A 19,859-nucleotide genomic window follows, 5' to 3' on the forward strand; every position below is an offset into this window, starting at 1 on the left:
TTTCACCCGATGGCCTTTACTGCATGTCTTCTAAAATAAAGGCAAAAGCCACAAACAAAAAAAACATTAAAAGAATGCGTGATTTGTATAAAAATCCTTTGAAAATAGCAGATCTACAAGCTCACAATGTGTCGCATTGCAACGCATTGTGAGCTTGTAGATTATCTATTTTCAAATGGCCAAAATGTACATAGGGTTAAAGCGGGTAATGTATGTTTTGAAACTAAAGCTTTCAAATAATTCTAGTGGAATAAAAGTACAATATTTGCCTCTGAGTGATATGTACTGGAGTAGAAGTACTGAAAACCGGAAATACTCCAGTAAAGTAAAAATACATCGTTGTATTGTACAAGTTGTACTTGAGTACTGTACTTAGTTACTTTACACCACTGCTCAATAGAGCCAATATTGACGTGCTACAAAAGTGCTAACCCGTGTCATTTTGCACAGCAGGAAGACTAAAGCAAATGCTGAAAGTCACTGAAAGTGATTTCTATCGACATTTGACTCCATATGGCTCGATAAATCAAACAAGCTCTATGAACAATTTATACGTATGTATAAGACAAATATATAGACATATTATATACGTATATAATGGTATAAAATTGGTGATTACCTTGATGTTCAGTGGATGTGACAGACTGTGTTGATAGCAGGGATATACAATGAATGAACTACTGCAATTAAACAAAGGTTCGCAACCTTGTAGCTTAAGATTGCAAGCGTGTAAATCTGCTATTTTCGCTACTTCTCAAACCTTTTTTTAAGTATCATTTATGGAATATTTTAGATTTTATTCATTAACTACTTTTGAAAAATGTTTAAATTGTTTTTAATTGATGAAACGTTTTTTTTAAATGATATATATATTCTTTTATGTTAGGAAACTATTTACGATAAAAATTGGTCCGCCACCCAAGAATTGGGACCTGACCCACTGTTTGGGAAACAGTGCTGCCGTAAACCATAAACATAATTGAAGTAAAGAATGATTAGGTGGGCTGAGAAATCACAATTCAGCCCTAGTTTATCTAGATTCATTTTTGGTATGCGGGCAATAGTAAAGAGCAACATCAGCTAACACATTCTCCTCTTTCACCCCCCCCCCCAGCACGGCTTCCAGACGGTGTCTCGCTCCTCGCTCTCCTCCTCCTCTCCCACCATCACCCACTCTGACTCCTCCTCCAGTAAAGGGAGCTCGGGGGGAGGAGGAGGAGGAGACAGCTCTGAGAGGAAGAGGAAGAGAGGCCAGGGGCCAGACGGAGGGGAGGAGGGGAGAGGAGGAGCACGAGGAGGAGAAGGAGGTGGAGGAGGAGGGCAGGTTCTCTCTCAGTCCATCCCGGGCTTGATGTCTGGCAGCCGGACTCCGCCGCCCTTCAGCCAGCTGGGAGGCGTGACGCAGGTGTTGGGCGCCGTCCGCATGGCCTCCACCGTGGTGACCAACGTGGTGCGGCCCGTCGCCAGCACGCCCATCCCCATCGCCAGCAAGCCCACGGAAGGAGCCATCGCGGCCGCCCTTCTGATAGGAGGAGGCGCCGGGCCTCAGCAGATGCCCATCGCCGCAGGGGGTGGGTACCTGTCCTCATCCCCCTCCCCCAGCCCCGCCGGCGTGAGCGGCTGTGGTGGCGGATTGGTCACCGGCCTGTTTTTGGGCGGGGCCTTCCCAGTCGCCCAACCGGTGCAGCTCCTGGTCCCCCACCACCCCTCCGCCTCCTCCCTCCCCATGCCCCTGCTTCAACCCCAGCTCCTCCCCGGTGCCTCGCTCACACCCCCCGCTGGCCCCAAGCCGCTGGCGCACGTCCAGTACATCCTGGACGGCCCCGCCTCCCCCCAGCTAACACAGCAGCAGCTGGCGGCTGGCGGCCTCACCCCGCCCACCAATACCTCCCTGTCCAATGGCATGTACGCAGGGGCGGGGCTAGGGATCAGATATACATCAGTCAGCAATGGAAGTAGAGGTGAGCTGGAGAGCACTGATTAGCCGCACTGTTTCGCGACGTCTGGTCCGCGGGCTGCCACGGGTCCAAATGGACCCCCATTACGGGTCTGTAACTCTGAGAATGTACAAATGGAACAATTTATTTTTCATATTTGTGAGTCCAATATACACTGTAAAATCTTCAGTGTTAATTTAACTCTGAGAGGGTATAAATGTCACCATTTATACCTCGTGGTCCGAGGACCCGGCGTTGAGAACCAGTGGATTAGCCGACAGATTGATTGAAAAAGACAAATCAATACCAATACAGAGGTCGGGACTCGAGACACTCCACTAAAAAAGAATCAAATGATTGGCAGGAGAGACGCTGTTGACGTTTGAACCCAGCACTGGGCTTAATGCAGAGCCATAAGCAACAAATCAGTGCAGTGGTATTGCAAAAGCTCTCAAAATCACTTTCAATTGTCTGAAGGATAGCCTCCACCCCCCCAAAAAAAAACTAAAATTCATTATACAGCAGTCACAGTAAACCTGTTCTGGCTTCAGCTCTTTAATCAGCAGCTGAAGGCGATTGACACTGATATATGCTGTTGACTCGGACTTCCCAATAAAGACAACAACACATTCATCTTCTGAGGGGCCTTGGTTATTCGTCTAGCCGTAGACACATAATGGAGGAGATGGGTTTTGTTTTGTATTTATTGCGTGGAAACTGGAAAGTTTTACATAGTTCACCTTAGGTTTGTTTTATATAATAGCCTACGATAGGCTGCTTAAATGAAAATGTGAAATATTGAGTTGAGTTTTCACTCTTTGGTTTATTTGCAGTGATAAGAACTAAAAAAAAATGAGAATACATTGCTCATTTGTGTGGGTGAGATTTTAGAACAAATGCAGATTAATGGTGATGATTTATTTTAAATATATAATAATAATAAAGATGGCAAGCAAAAGCTCAGCTGAAATACATTGTGGAATCTAAATGAAAGGACACTTAATAATTCCTATATATTAGTCTGCTCATAGATGCGCACAACACAATATCGGTGCATATTTCCAATCTCCGTGGCTGCTTTTCCTGCCTACCTTCCTACAGTATGCACCTAAGTGGGGAAACGCAGGAAACGGATTTGATTGGCTGATGTAGACGATTGACGGGAGAAGTGCTCTTTTTTTGTTTTTTTCACTTAATTTTTATTGATGAAAAACCAAAACCAAAAGACAAGACGAAAAAAAAGAACAAAAGACAAAAACAAAAAAAACAAAAGACAAAGCTGCATTTTTCATATTACAAGATACATTCATTGAAATCCTATTGCATTATCGCTAGGCTGAGAGAAGAGATCCCACTTTTCCCACTTTTTATAGAACTTATCCTCTTGTAGTCTAAGTATGAATGTTAGTTTTTCCATAACATACAGTTCCTCAGTAATGTCCAATTGTCCATCCAATGTTCTTTCGTTGGTGGGTCCTGTTGGTACCAGCGTCGTGTGATCGCTTTCTTACTTGTCGCTAAGAGGATCTTGATTAAATATTTATCATGTATTAGAAACTCTTCAGGGATATTTCCCAGCAATAAGAAGGAACAAGTCAGAGGTATCTCAAAACACAGAATGGTCTCCAATGTGGAGTGGATATCCTGCCAGTATGGGAGAAGTGCTCTTAAGCGTGAGTGTGGTTCTCACGGGGGGCCTGCATGTCTCCACGCCACTCACCCTCCCACCCACGCTCTTAATCACTTTCTATTTATATCACAATCATAAGCCACACAAAGTAGTCCACCTGAAATTCCTGCTTTGTATCAATCAATTCACTTCAAGGGAAAGGCTCGCTCGACTCAAAGACAGTCTGTAAGAGTGCAGGAGTACGCTGGGTGCAGATTCTGAATAGAAGGAATAAAATAATAAAATCTGCACTCTCAGTAATATATATCAATAGTAATGATGATATAGGATGCGCAGCAGCAGTTAAAAGAAACAGACGTGTTTCGATGCACAGGCATTCGTCAGTGTAGGAAATAGGAATTATTTTCCATTAACCCCTCTTTGTCTCTCCTCCATAATGCCATCCTCCCCCTGTTCATCATTTAACCCATTAAGAACTGAGGCTGATTCTACAAATGCCGTCTAAATCATAGCTATATCAGTGGTGCTGAAACATTTTCACGTCAAGGACCCCGAAGAAAAAAGTACTGCCAAAGCAGATAAAAAAACTCCTTATAGGTGGAACTTGTCCAAAGCTTGATGATACATGAGAGAATGAAGAAAATGCCAGCACTCAATACATGTCCTTTTCACATGTTTTTATTTACCTCTGACGAGCAGACAACGTACGCGTTTCGGCCTAGTCAGAAAGAAGAAAATGCCAGCTCTCAATCCTCAAGGACCCCCAAAATTATATGTATCATGCCGTGGATGCCCCATCTCAAAATATATTGTTCCAGGGACCCCCAGAAGAAAAGGATTTGAGTTAAAAATGTTTGCTTTAAAAAGTGATTATATTCGGACGCCCACTGGCCAAGTAGTCCAGGCGCATCTACAAGCTCATAGCGCTGCACAAAGTGACGCCCTATGAGCTTGTACATCTGCTATTTTCTGTTTTTATTATTTATGTCTGTCCCTTTCTCTCTCTCCCAATATTTAACTCTTACCCTCTATTTTTCTCTCCCCCTCTCTCTCTCTCTCCTTCTCTTCTCTTCTCCATCAGTCCAAACCCAGTCGCCGGTCTTGCAGAGCAAGATGTTGGTTCCCATGGCAACAGTCAGAACAACATCCACCCCTCCTCATCCTTCCATCTCCCTGCTGGCTCCTCCTCTTCCTGTGCAGAACGGCCTGGTGGCTCCTCCCCTTCCTGTGCAGAACGGCGCCCCGGCAGGAAACATGGTAACTGCAGCTGCACAGCAACAGTACTGTGCTGACATCACTCACACCTTTCATACTTTACAACAGTACTGTGCTGACATCACTCACACCTTTCATACTTTACAACAGTACTGTGCTGACACCACTCAGCCACCTTTCATACTTTACAACAGTACTGTGCTGACACCACTCAGCCACCTTTCATACTTTACAACAGTACTGTGCTGACACCACTCAGCCACCTTTCATACTTTACAACAGTACTGTGCTGACACCACTCAGCCACCTTTCATACTTTACAACAGTACTGTGCTGACACCACTCAGCCACCTTTCATACTTTACAACAGTACTGTGCTTTCTTATGTGGCTGTCTGGCTGATTAGGGGTGCAACAGTTAATTGAACCGATTGATTTGATCGAGTATGCAAAATGATTCTAATTAATGTTAATTAATTAATGTTAAGTATAAAACAAGGCTTATGTGGTTAATCAGACTAATGGATTTAGTTGATTATTAAGAAAATCAACTAGATTGTTTTAGCTTTGAATTAAAAAAAAGCACCAACACAAAACGCGTCTCGATTGTTCGATTAATCTGAAAAGTAGTCGAAAAATGATGTATAGTCACTTACAGCCCTAACACCGAAGGTCCAGGGACATCCATAACATTAAGAATTCTTCCATGTCTCGGAAATCCAGCCAAAGTTGTGCTGGAAAGTTTACTTCAGTGATGTAACTAACTGGAGTAAAATCTGTCAATGTGCAACTACAACTTTCACTTGTTCACTGGGTTTATACGCCACATTGGCGACACTTTTGAGGATATGGTATCAGGCCCGGACGCCGATAGCCCAGTGGTTCATTCCCTTTTACCCCATAGATTAGATTTTACCCCATAACATCTATTTTGGAATGTTTTATTTTTCAAGCTGTGCTCAGCCAAGCAAATCTGTCTATAACTAGCAGCAATATAAATGCATACAGTATTAACTTGAAGCACTGTGTATCAACTGATTGAATTAAAAGCAAGTGTGTGTGTGTGTGTGCGTGCGTGCGTGCGTGCGTGCGTGCGTGCGTGCGTGCGTGCGTGCGTGCGTGCGTGCGTGCGTGCGCACTTCATCCCCACAGCAGATCATCCAGATCGCCCCGATGCCTGTGGTCCAGACCAGCGTCCAGCCCGCTGCCCCCGCCGCCGCTGCAGTGCACCCTGGGAACCCCTTCCCTGTTTCCATGGCAACGGTGATGACCCCCGTTGTGACGCCCCCACAGACCCTTCTGCTGACCTCGCCACCCACCAGGTATAGCTGTTACTGACCTCTCACCTGGAACACTGGGGTGTATGTGAGGGGACACGGAAAGCACAAAGACACTCGTAACACCAGCGATCGGAGTTCGGCTATACCGGTAGATAACTCGCAGCCTTTCATGACTTGCCTAGAATTGGGACACTAGGGGTTCATGTGATAAAGGGACGTTTATGCACGCATTATGCAAGTCACATGATGAGCACATTGTTCTGTCATCTCACCACTTGCACGAACAAAGCTCAGGGTGAGCTTTATATATTATTTATTATATTCATTGATTGATTGATTGATTGATTGATTGATTGATTGATTGATTGATTGATTGGTTGAATGACATTTTTACTGACAGAAAGCTATTCTGTGCCATATTATTCTTCTTTTGTCCCTGGCTGTGTCCGAGCACGAAAATAGCGGTATGGCTATTTGTTCACCACCAAGTGTCACTGTTGCACAGCCTAACACACAGACACACACAGGCCAGGGAGGAGGGCTTGTACAGTACAGTACAGTACAGTACAGTACAGTACAGTACAGTACAGTACAGTACAGTACAGTACAGTACAGTACAGTACAGTACGGTACAGTACAGTACAGTACAGTACAGTACAGTACAGTACAGTACAGCACCACTCACTTCAGACGTGTCTGATTTTTCAGGATCACCTATGTCCAGTCCAACCCAGGGGTCAGCATGGTCCAAGAGGCCCCTCCAGGCTCCACCTACCTTTCTTCACCCTTGGCAACCCTTGGCTTCACAGCCATTGCCCCGGTGGGACAAATGCTGGTTCAGCCAATCGTAGCTGCCAGTCAACAACCACTACTTGCTCCAGTCCCACCCTTCAGCTGTCAATCACAGACACCGTCACAGGCCTCGGCAACCGCCGGTCGGCAGGTAAAAACATAGTAGGAAGTAGTATTGTGTTGTTGCCGTCCGGCGGAAATATGTTTTATCCCCATATTTCAACATGTCATGTCACCAAGATCTTTGATTCCATTTCGTTCCATTCGTACACTTTGAGAGTTAAAACAATGCTAAGAATGTTAGGTCCCAGAGATATATATTTAACCCTACATTGGAAAATAGCCGATCTACAAGATTGGCTATTTTATTGTAAAGATTTGGAATCATTTTGAAAATGTTTACAAAAACCTTCTCTTATAACTCTTTTCAGATGGGGGTCCGTGGTTAAATACATATAAATGTGTTTGGTTGTTTTTATATGGTCCAATGTAGGTATGTATGTCTGTGTCCTTTGTTTTGCAACAGGTCTGAGCTGAGCTGTCTGTTTTGTTTTGTCATAAAATGTAAAAATTAACCAAAATATTATTGAAAAAAAAGTAGAGAACCACTGGATTACACCTTGCAGTTCAGCTATTTTCACAATATTTTGGTGAACCGAGTTGTACAATTCAAGGTGCTTGTCAGGGTGGGGGGTCCCCAGTTCAAATATTAATATTTTGGGGGGGTCGTGGCCTGAGATGTTTGGGAACCCTTGTTCTATGAAAAGGTCCTCTTGACATAGCGTGCTCCCTCTGTTGCTTGTGTCGACCAGGTGCTAACCTCTGTCTACCCCGCGCCAACCGTCGGCGTGGCAGCAGCGGGGATGGTCCCCATGACGACGACCATGCCACCGGCCGCGGCGACGGCGGCCCATGGCACGGCGAGCCCCTCGTCCCCGCTGGCCGCAGGTATTCAGGGAGCGGTGACCGCCGCCACGGCCCGGGACAGCCCTCCACGGGGGGAGCTGGAGCACAAGGTGAAGGTGGAAGTGAAGCTGGAGAGCCAGGTGGATTCTCAGATGGAGTTCGGAGGTCATCACGGCTGGGGGGTGAACTCGTCGGCGGCTTACTCGCGGAGCAGTGGCACCACAGGTAACAGCTGGACTACACGACAGTGTTGCCAGATGGGAAATGTTGAATTATCGTACCGAAGGCTTAGAATTATCGTCTTTGAAAGAAAACTATCGTACACAGCCAAAAAAGAGAAATCACACATCCGTATTTAGTGTAAGAAACAACCTTGTCTGATACTCCTAAGAGACAAAAACGCATCACATATAAGTTGCGTGGAAGCAAGCAGGCAACTTCCTGGACTGTACACAAATAAAAGTCTGGAACTGGACTGGAAAGGCGTGACCGGTGTTTTTCGGGTGTTTAGTATTTAGAAGACATTTTTAGAATCGGCCTTAATGGGTTAAAACTAATACACAGCTTATGTTCTTCTCCTGACAGACACGGACGAAGGCGTCGCTCATCGCCACATCAAGGAGGAGAACCTGAGCGACGGCTACGGCAGAGAGAGCCAGGGGGAGATGGACGGAGAACCTCAGTACAGAGCGCTGGTGAAGAGGGAGAGAGGAGAGACCAGGAGAAGTGAGGACCACAGCACAGGAGACAGCGGCAGTGGAGGAGGAGGAGGCGGCGGCAGAGAGGTGGGATTCATTCCTTTGTTCGTTCAATTCATTCATTCATTCATTCATTCATTCATTCTTTCTTTCAATTATTCATTCATTTATTCATTCATTCATTTCCTCTGTCAGTCACTCACTCACTCATGCATCTATTCCAGTGGCTCCCAAACATTTTAGGCCGTGACCCAGAAGAGACATCTGGTGTCTCCCCGTGACCCAAACTGATGGAAGTAGCTTTCGCTTAATCGGTTAAGAGGTCAGAGTCTTGAAACAGCTGTTTATTACAGGTTAGGCTACGATTGTCCTAGCCAAACGGCAGTTTGTGAGACACATAGTAGCCTTTCACCGCAACAGGCACAAAGGACTTCCCAAGTCTTTCACACCTTCGTCCCGGAAGGGTGAATCTGTCGTTCCCTCGCTTGCTCCAGTACCCTACCCAGTTAATCTTTCCCCCTAACCTCCAATTTCTCTCTCCTCCCATCAGGCTGGACCCTGCTCCCCTCCTCTCCCACCCTCAGGGTTGGAACCCCCTCTTCCCCCTCCCCCTACGGACAGAGAGCCCACCTCTTCCTCAAAGAAGACAAAGTTCCGCCCCCCGCCACTCAAAAAGACACCTGACTCTGTGGACAGGTAAGCGTGTTGGACGATGCTACAAAAGCAGAGCATGTAGGAACAAAGGAAACTTTACTGTTTAAAATGAATTACATTTTGGCATGTCAATTTCCCATATGGATGTTTTCCTTAGGGAAGTGAGTTGTGGATGAGTTTTTAAGAGTGTGTGTGGGTAGTGTACCTATTAAGGATATGAACTCGAAAGTACATACTGACAGGTACTGGACAGGACAATCTCTATAACAATGGCAAATTGAGGGTATGCGCATGCATAAAGTGAGTGGCAAAGTGAGTTTAATAAAAGTTTAATGTTGTTTAACATTGTTTACTGCAATTGCAATCAGATGTTTGGATGTACTGTATGGGCTTACAATGCCTAAGGGTAGTTTTTTGCCACTCAGTAGGCGTTCCCGCATAACTTCCCGATATGAGGATGATGTCATGTGCGTACCCTCTATACTGCCTACACTGCCTTTGAGCAAGGCTTTGGATCACACTGCATCCTCTGTATCAGTGGAGCTGTACAGGAGCCAACTGTGTCCAACAATACAAGACAAGCTCTCGGGTTTGAGTGTGTGAACATGAGTGAGCCTTGCTCCCACTGCAGCAACTCGCCCTGGGTCACTGCTATAAATAAGAATGAGTTCATAGTCCACTTGGCTTGCTTAACTACATGGACCCTAGTATCCCTGTTCTTGCTCCGTCATTATAGGCAAACATTCTGTGTTATTCATCAAAAATGCCAGATCTAAACGCTCAGGACTACTCACGTTGCGATGCGTTGTAAGCCTGTGGATTGGCTGGTTTCTGTGAAGAGATTTGGTATATAGCAGTTGTTCTCAATGTAGGGTCCAGGGATCCTCAGGGTTCTTTTAGGAGGTTCCAAAAGGACCCTTAGAACTGGTGTAGACGGAAAATAGGTGGAGTTCAGATCCCTGGGGCACCCGACGTGATCGACGTATAGGGTTTCAGTGATTATTCTGATTAAGCCATTTAAACCGAGATAGTTTCATCTTAGATTTTTGCGTTGGCTATTCAAAAGTAGCAGATGTACAACCTGACAGCAAGCTTGTACGCTATATTTGAGCATTGTTTTTAAAACCTTGAAAGTGTGAGAACTACTGATTTACAAAAGGCTTTTGTAGAATCAGCCTCAGGTCTTTCAAGTGATTAAATAAGGGTTCATAATCTGGGTTTTTGTCCACACGGTCGTCATCGCCGGTGTTTGCTCTGTTCTTAGGGTGTTCTTAGGGTGTTTGCTCTGTTCTTAGGGTGCTGTTCTTAGGGTGTTTGCTCTGTTCTTAGGGTGTTCTTAGGGTGTTTGCTCTGTTCTTAGGGTGTTCTTAGGGTGTTTGCTCTGTTCTTAGGGTGTTCTTAGGGTGTTTGCTCTGTTCTTAGGGTGCTGTTCTTAGGGTGTTTGCTCTGTTCTTAGGGTGCTGTCGGGAGCGTCCTTCTTAGGGTGTTTGCTCTGTTCTTAGGGTGCTGTCGGGAGCGTCCTTCTTAAGGTGTTTGCTCTGTTCTTAGGGTGCTGTCGGGAGCGTCCTTCTTAGGGTGTTTGCTCTGTTCTTAGGGTGCTGTCGGGAGCGTCCTTCTTAAGGTGTTTGCTCTGTTCTTAGGGTGCTGTCGGGAGCGTCCTTCGAGGAGCGTTTTGCTGAGCTGCCAGAATTTAAACCTGAGGAGGTCCTTCCCTCCCCCACGCTGCAGAGCCTGGCCACCTCGCCCAGGGCCATCCTGGGCAGCTACCGCAGGAAGAGACGCAACTCCACCGGTGAGAGAGACCAACCTACCTTCTGTCGACTACCCTTTTTCACTGACGAAAACGATGTGAAAACTAAGCTATGATGACTAAAACTAAGGCTAAATACTTTGACAATTTTGTTCAAAACTAGACTGAAACTAGTGTACAAATGTGCTAAAGGCGAAACCTGGGTTGCGTTCAAGTGTTTTTTTAACGGGACTCGAACACGCAACGCGCTGTCAGGCCAAAGCCTATATGTGGCATGCGCCTGGACCACTTGGCCAGCGGGCGCCTTGGCATTATGCCATTTTGATTGCTTTTTCAATTAATCGAGAAGAAAATGTTTTGGGATGATACATTTGTTTTTATAATCGACTACCAAATGGATTAGCATGATTAAACACGCCCTATTTTATACTACTAGTTGTACAATAATGTTGCACAAAAATAGACAATAGCATCTACAAGCTCAACACATCGTGATGTAACTCGTTGCGTAGCTTCTAGATCTGCTATGTATTTCTTTTTATGTAAGAGAATTTCAATTTCCTTCCCAAAATTGATTATTTGTATTAAATTGATTCGTTCGATTAACTGTTTGACATCTGAACTGATGATTGATGATTGATGAACTTGATCTGCACTTTTCAATAACAGTTACTCAAGACATTGAACCCAATAGGCTTCATTGCGACCGTCAGTCCGTCAGTCAATACGTCACCAACACTTCCATATATGGTCACGCATCGTGACATCATGTCTCCATATATCATCACGCATATGTCAGTCTGACATCATCAAACCCTCTACACTCAAGACACACTATATATGGCCATGAACCCTGGCCAAACCTGTTTTTCATTGTGCATGTTTTGGTCAAAGTTGATCCCATGCCAAAGCGACAGCACTCGCCAAGCAGTCTGCCGTCACCCAAGCGGATGCGTGCACACACCGATGTGCCCCAGCAGTGTGACCTCCACACTCTCATGTAAGAGACTGCCGACGAGCGGCGCCGCCGTCTGGCCAGGGATCTCCATATATGAAGATCACGACACTGACCTCATCAAACTCTAGATAGCCATACGTGGTTTGACATACTAGTTCTGCATATATGGAGCCGGCCAGCAACTCTACATGTGACCTCACTGACACCAGATTAATAGTTTAACTCCTGCTTCTCAACTGTGCCGTATTAAGAAGCTGGTTATTAGAATGTGGATATTATTCATGTAATTTAACACCTGCCGGTATACGTGCACCTTCTCATAATTACTGCTTTCTCTTCCCCTCCCGTCTCTCTCCCTGCTCCCCTTCTTGGTTACTTTTCTACCCTCTGTTTGCCCCCCTTCTTCTCTTCCTCAAACTGACCTTTTTTCTCACATCACCCTCTCTGCTATCCCTCTCGTATCGTCAACCCCTCCTAAAACACACACACACACACACCCCTCCAGAGCTAGTGGAGCCCATGGCAGAGGAAGCCACCTCTCCTCGGAGGAAGACCCGCCGGCTCTCCAGCTGCAGCTCGGAGCCCAGCACGCCCAAGAGTGCCGCCAAGTGCGAGGGAGACATCTTCACCTTCGACAGAACCGGTATGACAGGAACACCACCACTGCATCCACAGCTAATGTTACTTACTTACCACCTCAACCCTGGCCTATATACAGTGTTAACCGGGGTCCCCCAGGGATCTGTACTTGTCCCACAGCTTTTTTAGCCCTCTACACCAGATCTCTTTGGCAAAAAATAGCTTGCGTTGCGAGCTCGTAGAGCTGTTATTTTGACAGAATGTTCAGCTATTTTCACCAAATATTCACCTATTATGAATAGTGATACTAGTGTTCATCTGGTTAAAACATTTGTAGCCAAGTCAATTAAACCACCTTATTGCAAATAATAATATTAATAATAGGTTTAAATGAAATAACTATAGGTTACGAAGGTAACCCTGGTTAATTAAATAAACAAGCGAGGAAGCTCGCTATGAAGATTGCGTCTTCTGACGTGATCACAGAAGCATTCTAATACACTCACAGGCAATCCATTGGCTGGGTCTGGGACTAAGGTGCACCTTGACCACCCCCCCAGGTAAAGGTGATAAAGGTGCCAATAAACCAATTAGTCCCCACTTCAAACATGTGGAACCTTCTCATGAGGCATTGCCTACAAGAAGGGCGTTTTGGCGAGCTTCCTCGCTTGTTTATTTAATTAACCAGGGTTACCTTCGTAACCTATAGTTAATTTAAACTAAACTGCACGAGGAAGCTCGCTATGAAGACCCGATACACTCCCTTCTTGCCACCACAAAGTCTAGACTCACGGGTCCCGACCTCTGCCTGTAGGGTGACGGGAGCGAAAAACCACCCGGCTCAAAAAGCCGGCGGAAAAAGGAAGGAACCTCGGACCCAGGGCCACTCCACTCAGAGGCCCGACAGATCCAAACCTTACTTTGAAGCCACGCTGAGGACAGCATGCGCCACTGGCGCAGCCGTCACATCCAATCTGTAAAAATTGGCAAACGTCGAGGAGGATGCCCAGCTCGCAGCCGTACACACCTCCTGGATAGACACTCCCCTGGAGAGAGCCCAGGACGTCGCCATACCCCTCGTGGAGTGCGCCTTCACCCTTATGGGAGGCTGCAAACCCCTGGCCGAGTAAGATCGTTCTATGGCTTCCACTATCCATTGTGAGATCCTCACCTTGGATACTGCCTTCCCCAAGGTCTTGGGGGCCCAGGACACAAACAACTGAGTTGTCTTCCTGTGTGCCGCCGTCCTGTCCATGTAAGTTCGTAAAACCCGTACAGGACACAGAGTATGCCTCCTCTCATCCTCTGCCGAGGAAAAAGGAGGAGGACAGAATTCCACCAGGTCCACCGGTATACAGGTGGTCAACTGGTTCTTAGGCACAAAAGCCGGGTTGGTCGTAATGACCACCCTCGTCCTGTCCACGGAAAAACGTGTGCACTCCTCGCTCACTGAAAAAGCGTGAATGTCACCGACCCGTTTAGCAGTCACCAACGCCAGCAGTAGCGCCGTTTTCAACGACAAAAACTGCAGCCCCACTGACGCCAATGGCTCGAATGGCGGTCGAGACAAGGAGTCCAAAACCAGCGCGAGGTCCCACGAAGGAACCATAGACTTCGGTACCTGGAGGAGGCGCATCGCACCAGCCATATACCGACGCACTAGAGGGTGCACCCAGACAGTGCCATTCCCGAATCCAACATGGCAGGCCGAAATAGCCGCCAGGTAGACCTTCAGGGAGTTGTAAGACAGGCCCTTGTCCATCAGACTCTGAAGGAAAGACAGAATCACTTTCACAGATGCCTGAAAAGGCACCGCCTGCGTCTGTAGACACCATTTCTCAAACGCACGCCACCTCCCGTCGTAGGCCTCCCTGGTTGACCGAGCTCTCGCACTCTGTATAGTGTCGATGACACTCTGCGGCAGGCCTTCCGCGTCAAGGTTCATCCTCTCACGGGCCAAGCCCATAGATCCAGGTCTTCCGGCCGTGGATGGAAGATTTCCCCCTTCGCTTGCGTCAGCAGATCCCTGCGCAGCGGGAGCTGCCACGGATGGTCGTAGAGGAGAGGTGATATCTCCGACCTCCAAGAGCCCCACCCTGGAGCTATCAGTATTACCGCTAGGCCCTGGGTTCTCACTCTCTCCAGGACTGGAGATATCAGGGAAATGGGAGGGAACGCGTACAGCAGACTTCCGGGCCAGACGTGCGCTAGCGCGTCTAGGCCCAGAGACTCCTGTCCCGCTATGGAGAAGAACTCCGGGCATTTCGCGTTCTCCCCCGAGGCGAACAGGTCCACTTGTGGTCGGCCGAACCTGTCCCAGAGCTGAGCTGCCACCGCGTCGTGTAGGGACCAGTCCGCATAGTGGCACCTCCCTCTGGACAGAAGATCCGCTCCCCTGTTCAGTATCCCCGGGACGTGGGAGGCTCTGATTGACCTCAAATGTGTGTCGCACCACAGAGTCAGGTCTTGTGCTAGTGCATGCAGCAGGCGGGATCGCAGTCCCCCTTGCTTGTTGACGTAGCACATGGTCGTCGTATTGTCCGTCCTGACCAGGACGTGACAATCCTTGATGAGGGGTTCGAAGTGTCGTACGGCTAACCATACTGCCATCAGCTCTAGATAGTTGATGTGGGCGGTCCTCAGTTCGTCGCCCCACACTCCCCTGGCAGTTCTGCCCTCGTGGGTGGCGCCCCACCCAGTCATACTGGCATCCGTAGTGATGATCTTCCTCGACACGACCAGACCCATGGACACTCCTTCGGAAAGAAATGACCTGTCTCTCCATGGATGCAGCGCCGATATACACTCCGTTTGGACTGTAACCAGGCGATGACGGCGATCGTTGGGCACCCTGAGTGAGAGCATCCACCTCTGAAAAGGTCTCATGTACAGTCTGCCTAACCGTAACACGGTTATAGCGGAAGCCATGAGTCCCGCCATTTTCTGGCACGTACGAAAAGGGACCCTGCGTCCCACCTGGAACGAGCTCGCGCACTTCAGAACGGAAGTCATTCTGTCCTGTGACAGCCGAGCCGTGAGGGAGACAGAGTTCAGTGTTAAACCTATGAAGTCTGTTGACCTCGCTGGTATGAGCACGCTCTTTTCGTAGTTCAGACTGAAACCCAGAGACTGCAGGTGACTCACTACCCAGCTGGTGTGGAGTCGTGCCTCGCTTTCCGACTGCGCAAGCAGGAGCCAGTCGTCGATATAGCTCGCTATGCGAACTCCCCGTTGTCTCAAAGGGGCTATGGCCGCTTGAGTACACTTCACAAACACTCGGGGGCTCAAGGACATCCCGAAAGGGAGAACTAGGTATTCGTAAACCCGTCCTCCGAACCCGAACCGCAGGAACTTCCTGTGCGGCGGGTAAATCGGGACATGAAAATAGGCGTCCTTGAGGTCCACTGACGTGAACCAATCCCCTTTGCGTATCATGCGTAACAGTGCCGCATTTGTCAGCATCTTGAAACGAAAATCCTTCAGATATCGGTTGAGGGCTCGGAGGTCCAGAATAGGACGCATCCCCCCCCCCTTTTTCTTTACCAGAAAATACCGACTGTAGAAACCGTTTAGGCTCTGATCTGGAGGTACTTCCTGAATGGCATTCTTGGCCAGCAGGGAAATTATTTCGTTTCGCAAAATGACGGCTGCCTGTCCGCTTGCCTGAGAGAATATTATCTTCTCGAATGTGGGTGGTTCTGCGGAGAACTGCAGCTTGTAGCCTTTTCTCACGGTGTCCACCACCCAGGTGTGTGCGCCGCACTCTATCCATTTTGAAACGCACCGCGTCAGAGGATTTATTGTCAGCCCTACTCTTTTTCGAGTTAGAGTGGGTGCCTCCCGCGGCAGGCATTGTGTTACCTTGGTTAACACTGGCACCATGTTCAGCCGTGGTAAAACGGCGCCCCCTAGCGACGGGGCCATCAAACTGGCATGGTGCTTGTGCCTTTTTGCAGCGCTCTGATGCGCTGTCAAAATATCTGCGTTTCGTCCCACTGCCGCGGGTCGTTTCGTTGACCTGCGTGGCAGTGGGCTCATACCCCGTGTGTTCTGGCAAGGATTCAAACATTTTGTTCCACACAACATTTTTATTTGAATCAGGGAGGGGGACAGGGGAGGTACAGTATGCAACGAAATTTTTTTCGCAAAAATCGGTGCAACAACGCTCATTCTGTCGTCCGGTGCCCTCTGCGCTAGTGGCGTAAAGCCCGAGGCTACTACGCCGCCAGCGTAAGCTCTTCCCAGAACGTGGGGGCGGAGGGAGACGGATTGCATCAACGTCTCCCCGAGGCTCGGCGCAATGTCATTTACGCTGCTGCTTGTTGTTGTTGTGCGCGTGGCGTTGACGCTTCCGTCCCGCCGCCGCGGAAGGAGGCTGACCGTGAGGCCCGGTGTCCTTCTTGCGATCCTGCTGTGACTGTTGTCGGTGTTGGTACTGGCCTCCCGAAGCAGAGGGGGCTCTGGCAGCCGCTGGAGCCTTGAAAGGAGGCCTGGAGCCGCGCTCCCTCTCGTTGTCCCTCCGGTTCATAGAGCGGCCGTACGAGGATCTATTTCTTTTGTTACCTGGCGGAGGCTTTTTCTCCGTCGGCATGAAAGCCTGCGCCGCCTGCTTCTTTTTCTCTCTGTCTTCGTGTCTGGCCGTGAGATCGGCCACCGTGCCAGAGAAAAGATTGTCTTGCAGGATGGGTTGGTCCAGGAGAGAGGCTCTCTCTTTGGTCTCGGAGTGGTTTAGCCATCTAGCCCGTTCTAGTACCACTAGAGTAGCCATTGCCTTTCCCGTCATCTCCGTGTTGTACCTTGTCAGCGCGAGCGCCTCTTTATGGAGCCTCCGTAGCTCGTAGAGCTGCTCCAGATTCAATGCCTCTCCCGATGTTTTGAAAATGTGGGAGACAGAGCCCTGGAGTAGTGTGATGGCGTTAATGGCCTTCACGGAGCCCGTAAGCGTCGCGTACGCCTTCTTCACCATTGTGGACATGTCGTTTTCCTGTGTGAGAGCGAATTTCGGCTCCTTCGGTGGGGCGACTTCGGGGACATGTAGGAGATGAGAAGCCAGGAATCTGTCCATCTCGGGCAGAGATTCCAGACCCACTTTCTTCATGGCGACACAATCAAGCTCTTTCTTATGTGTGGGTAGGAAGGAGTGGGTGTAGGGGTGCTCCCAGGATTCACCGAGCGCCCCCGTGAAACCCTTAGCCAAGGGTAGGATCTGTTTGGCTCGGGGAGCGTCCGGATCCTTACCGAAATCATCCCAGGCCGTGTCCGTCGCAGCCGCCGCCGGAGTAGCTTCAGCTGGCCACGTTAGACCGCTGCGTTCAGTAGCCCTCTTGAAGACATCAATCAGCTCTGACTTGTCCATCTCGAGGACGACTCGGGACCGAGCAGGGGCTCGGTTCTGAACATCGGTCTGGGGTGCCGTGTCAGGCACCGCCGTGCTCTGTGGCTCGGTTACATCCGGAGCTGTTGTAGCCAGAGCCTCAGTCCCAGCCCGGGGCTCGGGCTCAGTCCGGGCCGCCGTCTGAGGCTGCATTCCTGCGATGAGAGTGGCTCTGAGGCGTCCCTCAGACTCCGATTCTGACTCACTCTCAGAAGAGCCCTCAGAGTAGGAAGCAGAGGAGCTACCGCTGGAGCTCTGGCTCTGATCTCCCTCCGAGGACTGTTCTTCATCGCCGGCGTGTTGCTCGACGGGGGAAGGACGATCTGTGCGCCTCGTACGTTGGCGAGGCGGGGAGTGCGGGATTTCGGCAGCCGCTGGAGCCGTAACCTCGTCAGCCAGAGCTTTCCTAGCTGCTTGTTTGGCTTTCTTAACCGCCCGCTTCGCGCGGGAAGTAGACGGTAGGTCGGCATAATCACCCTCAGAGTAACGAGCGGGGTCCAATGCGTCCCGTCTCTCCTCCGCCAATTGATCGGCCACCTCTCGGTCGTCTGCCGGTTCTGGTTGTCGGATGGCTCCGTCGAAGAACTGCTTAGCACGCACTAGCCTGCGGGTTATGATGCGTGCGTCGACGCCGTCACACAGGGAGCAGGCACCCGGGTTATGAACGGCGTCGAAAGCGTGCTGCAGGCCCAAACAACGGACACAGTCCTCGTGTTTGTCCTCGCCGGCCATCCAGTTGGAGCATGTCTCACAGTGCTTCTGCAGCACCGCGGGCTTATCGTTAGCCTTGCGACGTTGGTTTCTGCTCTTCCCCGACATCACTGCTTTGGCGTTCTGCAGGCCGTTAGCAGGAGTAGTACAAGGGGAGGGTAGCTTAGCGGGATGCTAACAATAGCTAACACCGGGCGTCCTTTTGCAGGAACCACGCTAAGTTGTTATTAGCTTAGCTTCAGCAGGCTTGTGGCTAGTCAGGGCCGTGTGCTGGCCGTCCAACTAGTAGCCAGCGTAGCTGTAGCTAGTAGCTAGCCTAGCTGTCACTAGAATATAGTGTAGCTGTAGCTGCTAGATTTATAATCAGGGCCGTTTGCTGGCCGTCCGATTAACAATAGAATTTTATAGTGCAAGGAAATTCTTAACCCCAAAGTCATGAACTCACCAGTGGTGCAGTTTGTGGAACCAGAATTCGCTCCTGTCCTAGTAAACTCAAACACACTGAAATCAAGACTTTGTAGCAATGCATGTGATCTTCATGAGAAGTTACACAGAAGTGGGGACTAATTGGTTTATTGGCACCTTTATCACCTTTACCTGGGGGGGTGGTCAAGGTGCACCTTAGTCCCAGACCCAGCCAATGGATTGCCTGTGAGTGTATTAGAATGCTTCTGTGATCACGTCAGAAGACGCAATCTTCATAGCGAGCTTCCTCGTGCAGTTTAGTTTAAATTAACAGTATTTTCACATAACATAAACATGTTATCGGTGCAATTAAACATTTTATTGGCCAATGGCCGGTATATACCGGCTAACGAAAACATTGGACTCACCGTATACTTGACTCTCACAAAGATTATATATCTGACCTAAAATGTGTGGTACTCCACTTGCTGAACAGTGATTTGAATGGCATTTCAGTGAAATGGCCCCTTGTTGTGTTAACAGTGCGGCTCATTGTTTCCTAAGGTACAGACTCAGACGATGTACTAGGAGAGTTGGACCGGGTCCCCTACTCCTCCCTACGAAGAACCCTGGACCAGCGCCGGGCCCTGGTCATGCAACTCTTCCAGGAACATGGATTCTTCCCTTCAGGTAAAACCCCCCGCTGTCATCTCCTTCCCCCATTGATCGTCAGTGCTTGATCTGACCTGCCAGGGTTTGCCTCATTTCCTATTGACAAATAACTGAACGGCTGAATTCAGTGATTCAGAATCAAACATTCACAGAGCCGTGTAATAACATTTGATAACAGACAGTCAAGCTGGACAACACTTGGTGCAAGAACTCTTCTATTTGCCACTCATCTCTCTCCTATTTTTTGTTATTCTTCCTTCCTTTTCCCGTCCTTCGTTCCCTGTCCCCTCCACCCAGCC

The 19,859-nt window shown here is 48.7% G+C and overlaps 1 protein-coding gene across 6 annotated transcripts in view; it reads left to right on the forward strand.

Moving 5' to 3' along the window:
* The window catches only part of cica (capicua transcriptional repressor a), a 59,365-nt gene that overhangs the window by 35,588 nt on the left and 3,918 nt on the right, over positions 1-19,859 (forward strand). The window contains exons 12-22 of one of the 6 annotated variants that reach the window (XM_079522798.1): positions 1,115-1,961; positions 4,649-4,824; positions 5,934-6,103; positions 6,770-7,004; positions 7,666-7,984; positions 8,345-8,544; positions 9,008-9,153; positions 10,752-10,903; positions 12,325-12,462; positions 19,453-19,578; positions 19,858-19,859. The exon at positions 19,858-19,859 is cut by the window's right edge and continues 3,918 nt beyond it. In XM_079522798.1, coding sequence (XP_079378924.1) covers positions 1,115-1,961; positions 4,649-4,824; positions 5,934-6,103; positions 6,770-7,004; positions 7,666-7,984; positions 8,345-8,544; positions 9,008-9,153; positions 10,752-10,903; positions 12,325-12,462; positions 19,453-19,578; positions 19,858-19,859 — 2,511 coding nt within the window. The remainder of the gene's footprint in view (positions 1-1,114; positions 1,962-4,648; positions 4,825-5,933; positions 6,104-6,769; positions 7,005-7,665; positions 7,985-8,344; positions 8,545-9,007; positions 9,154-10,751; positions 10,904-12,324; positions 12,463-19,452; positions 19,579-19,857) is intronic. The other 5 variants (XM_079522800.1, XM_079522799.1, XM_079522803.1 and 2 more) reach the window with 5 other exon arrangements.

Source organism: Electrona antarctica, assembly GCF_951216825.1.
Source record: "Electrona antarctica genome assembly, chromosome: 15".
Classification (NCBI taxonomy): Eukaryota; Metazoa; Chordata; class Actinopteri; order Myctophiformes; family Myctophidae; genus Electrona; species Electrona antarctica.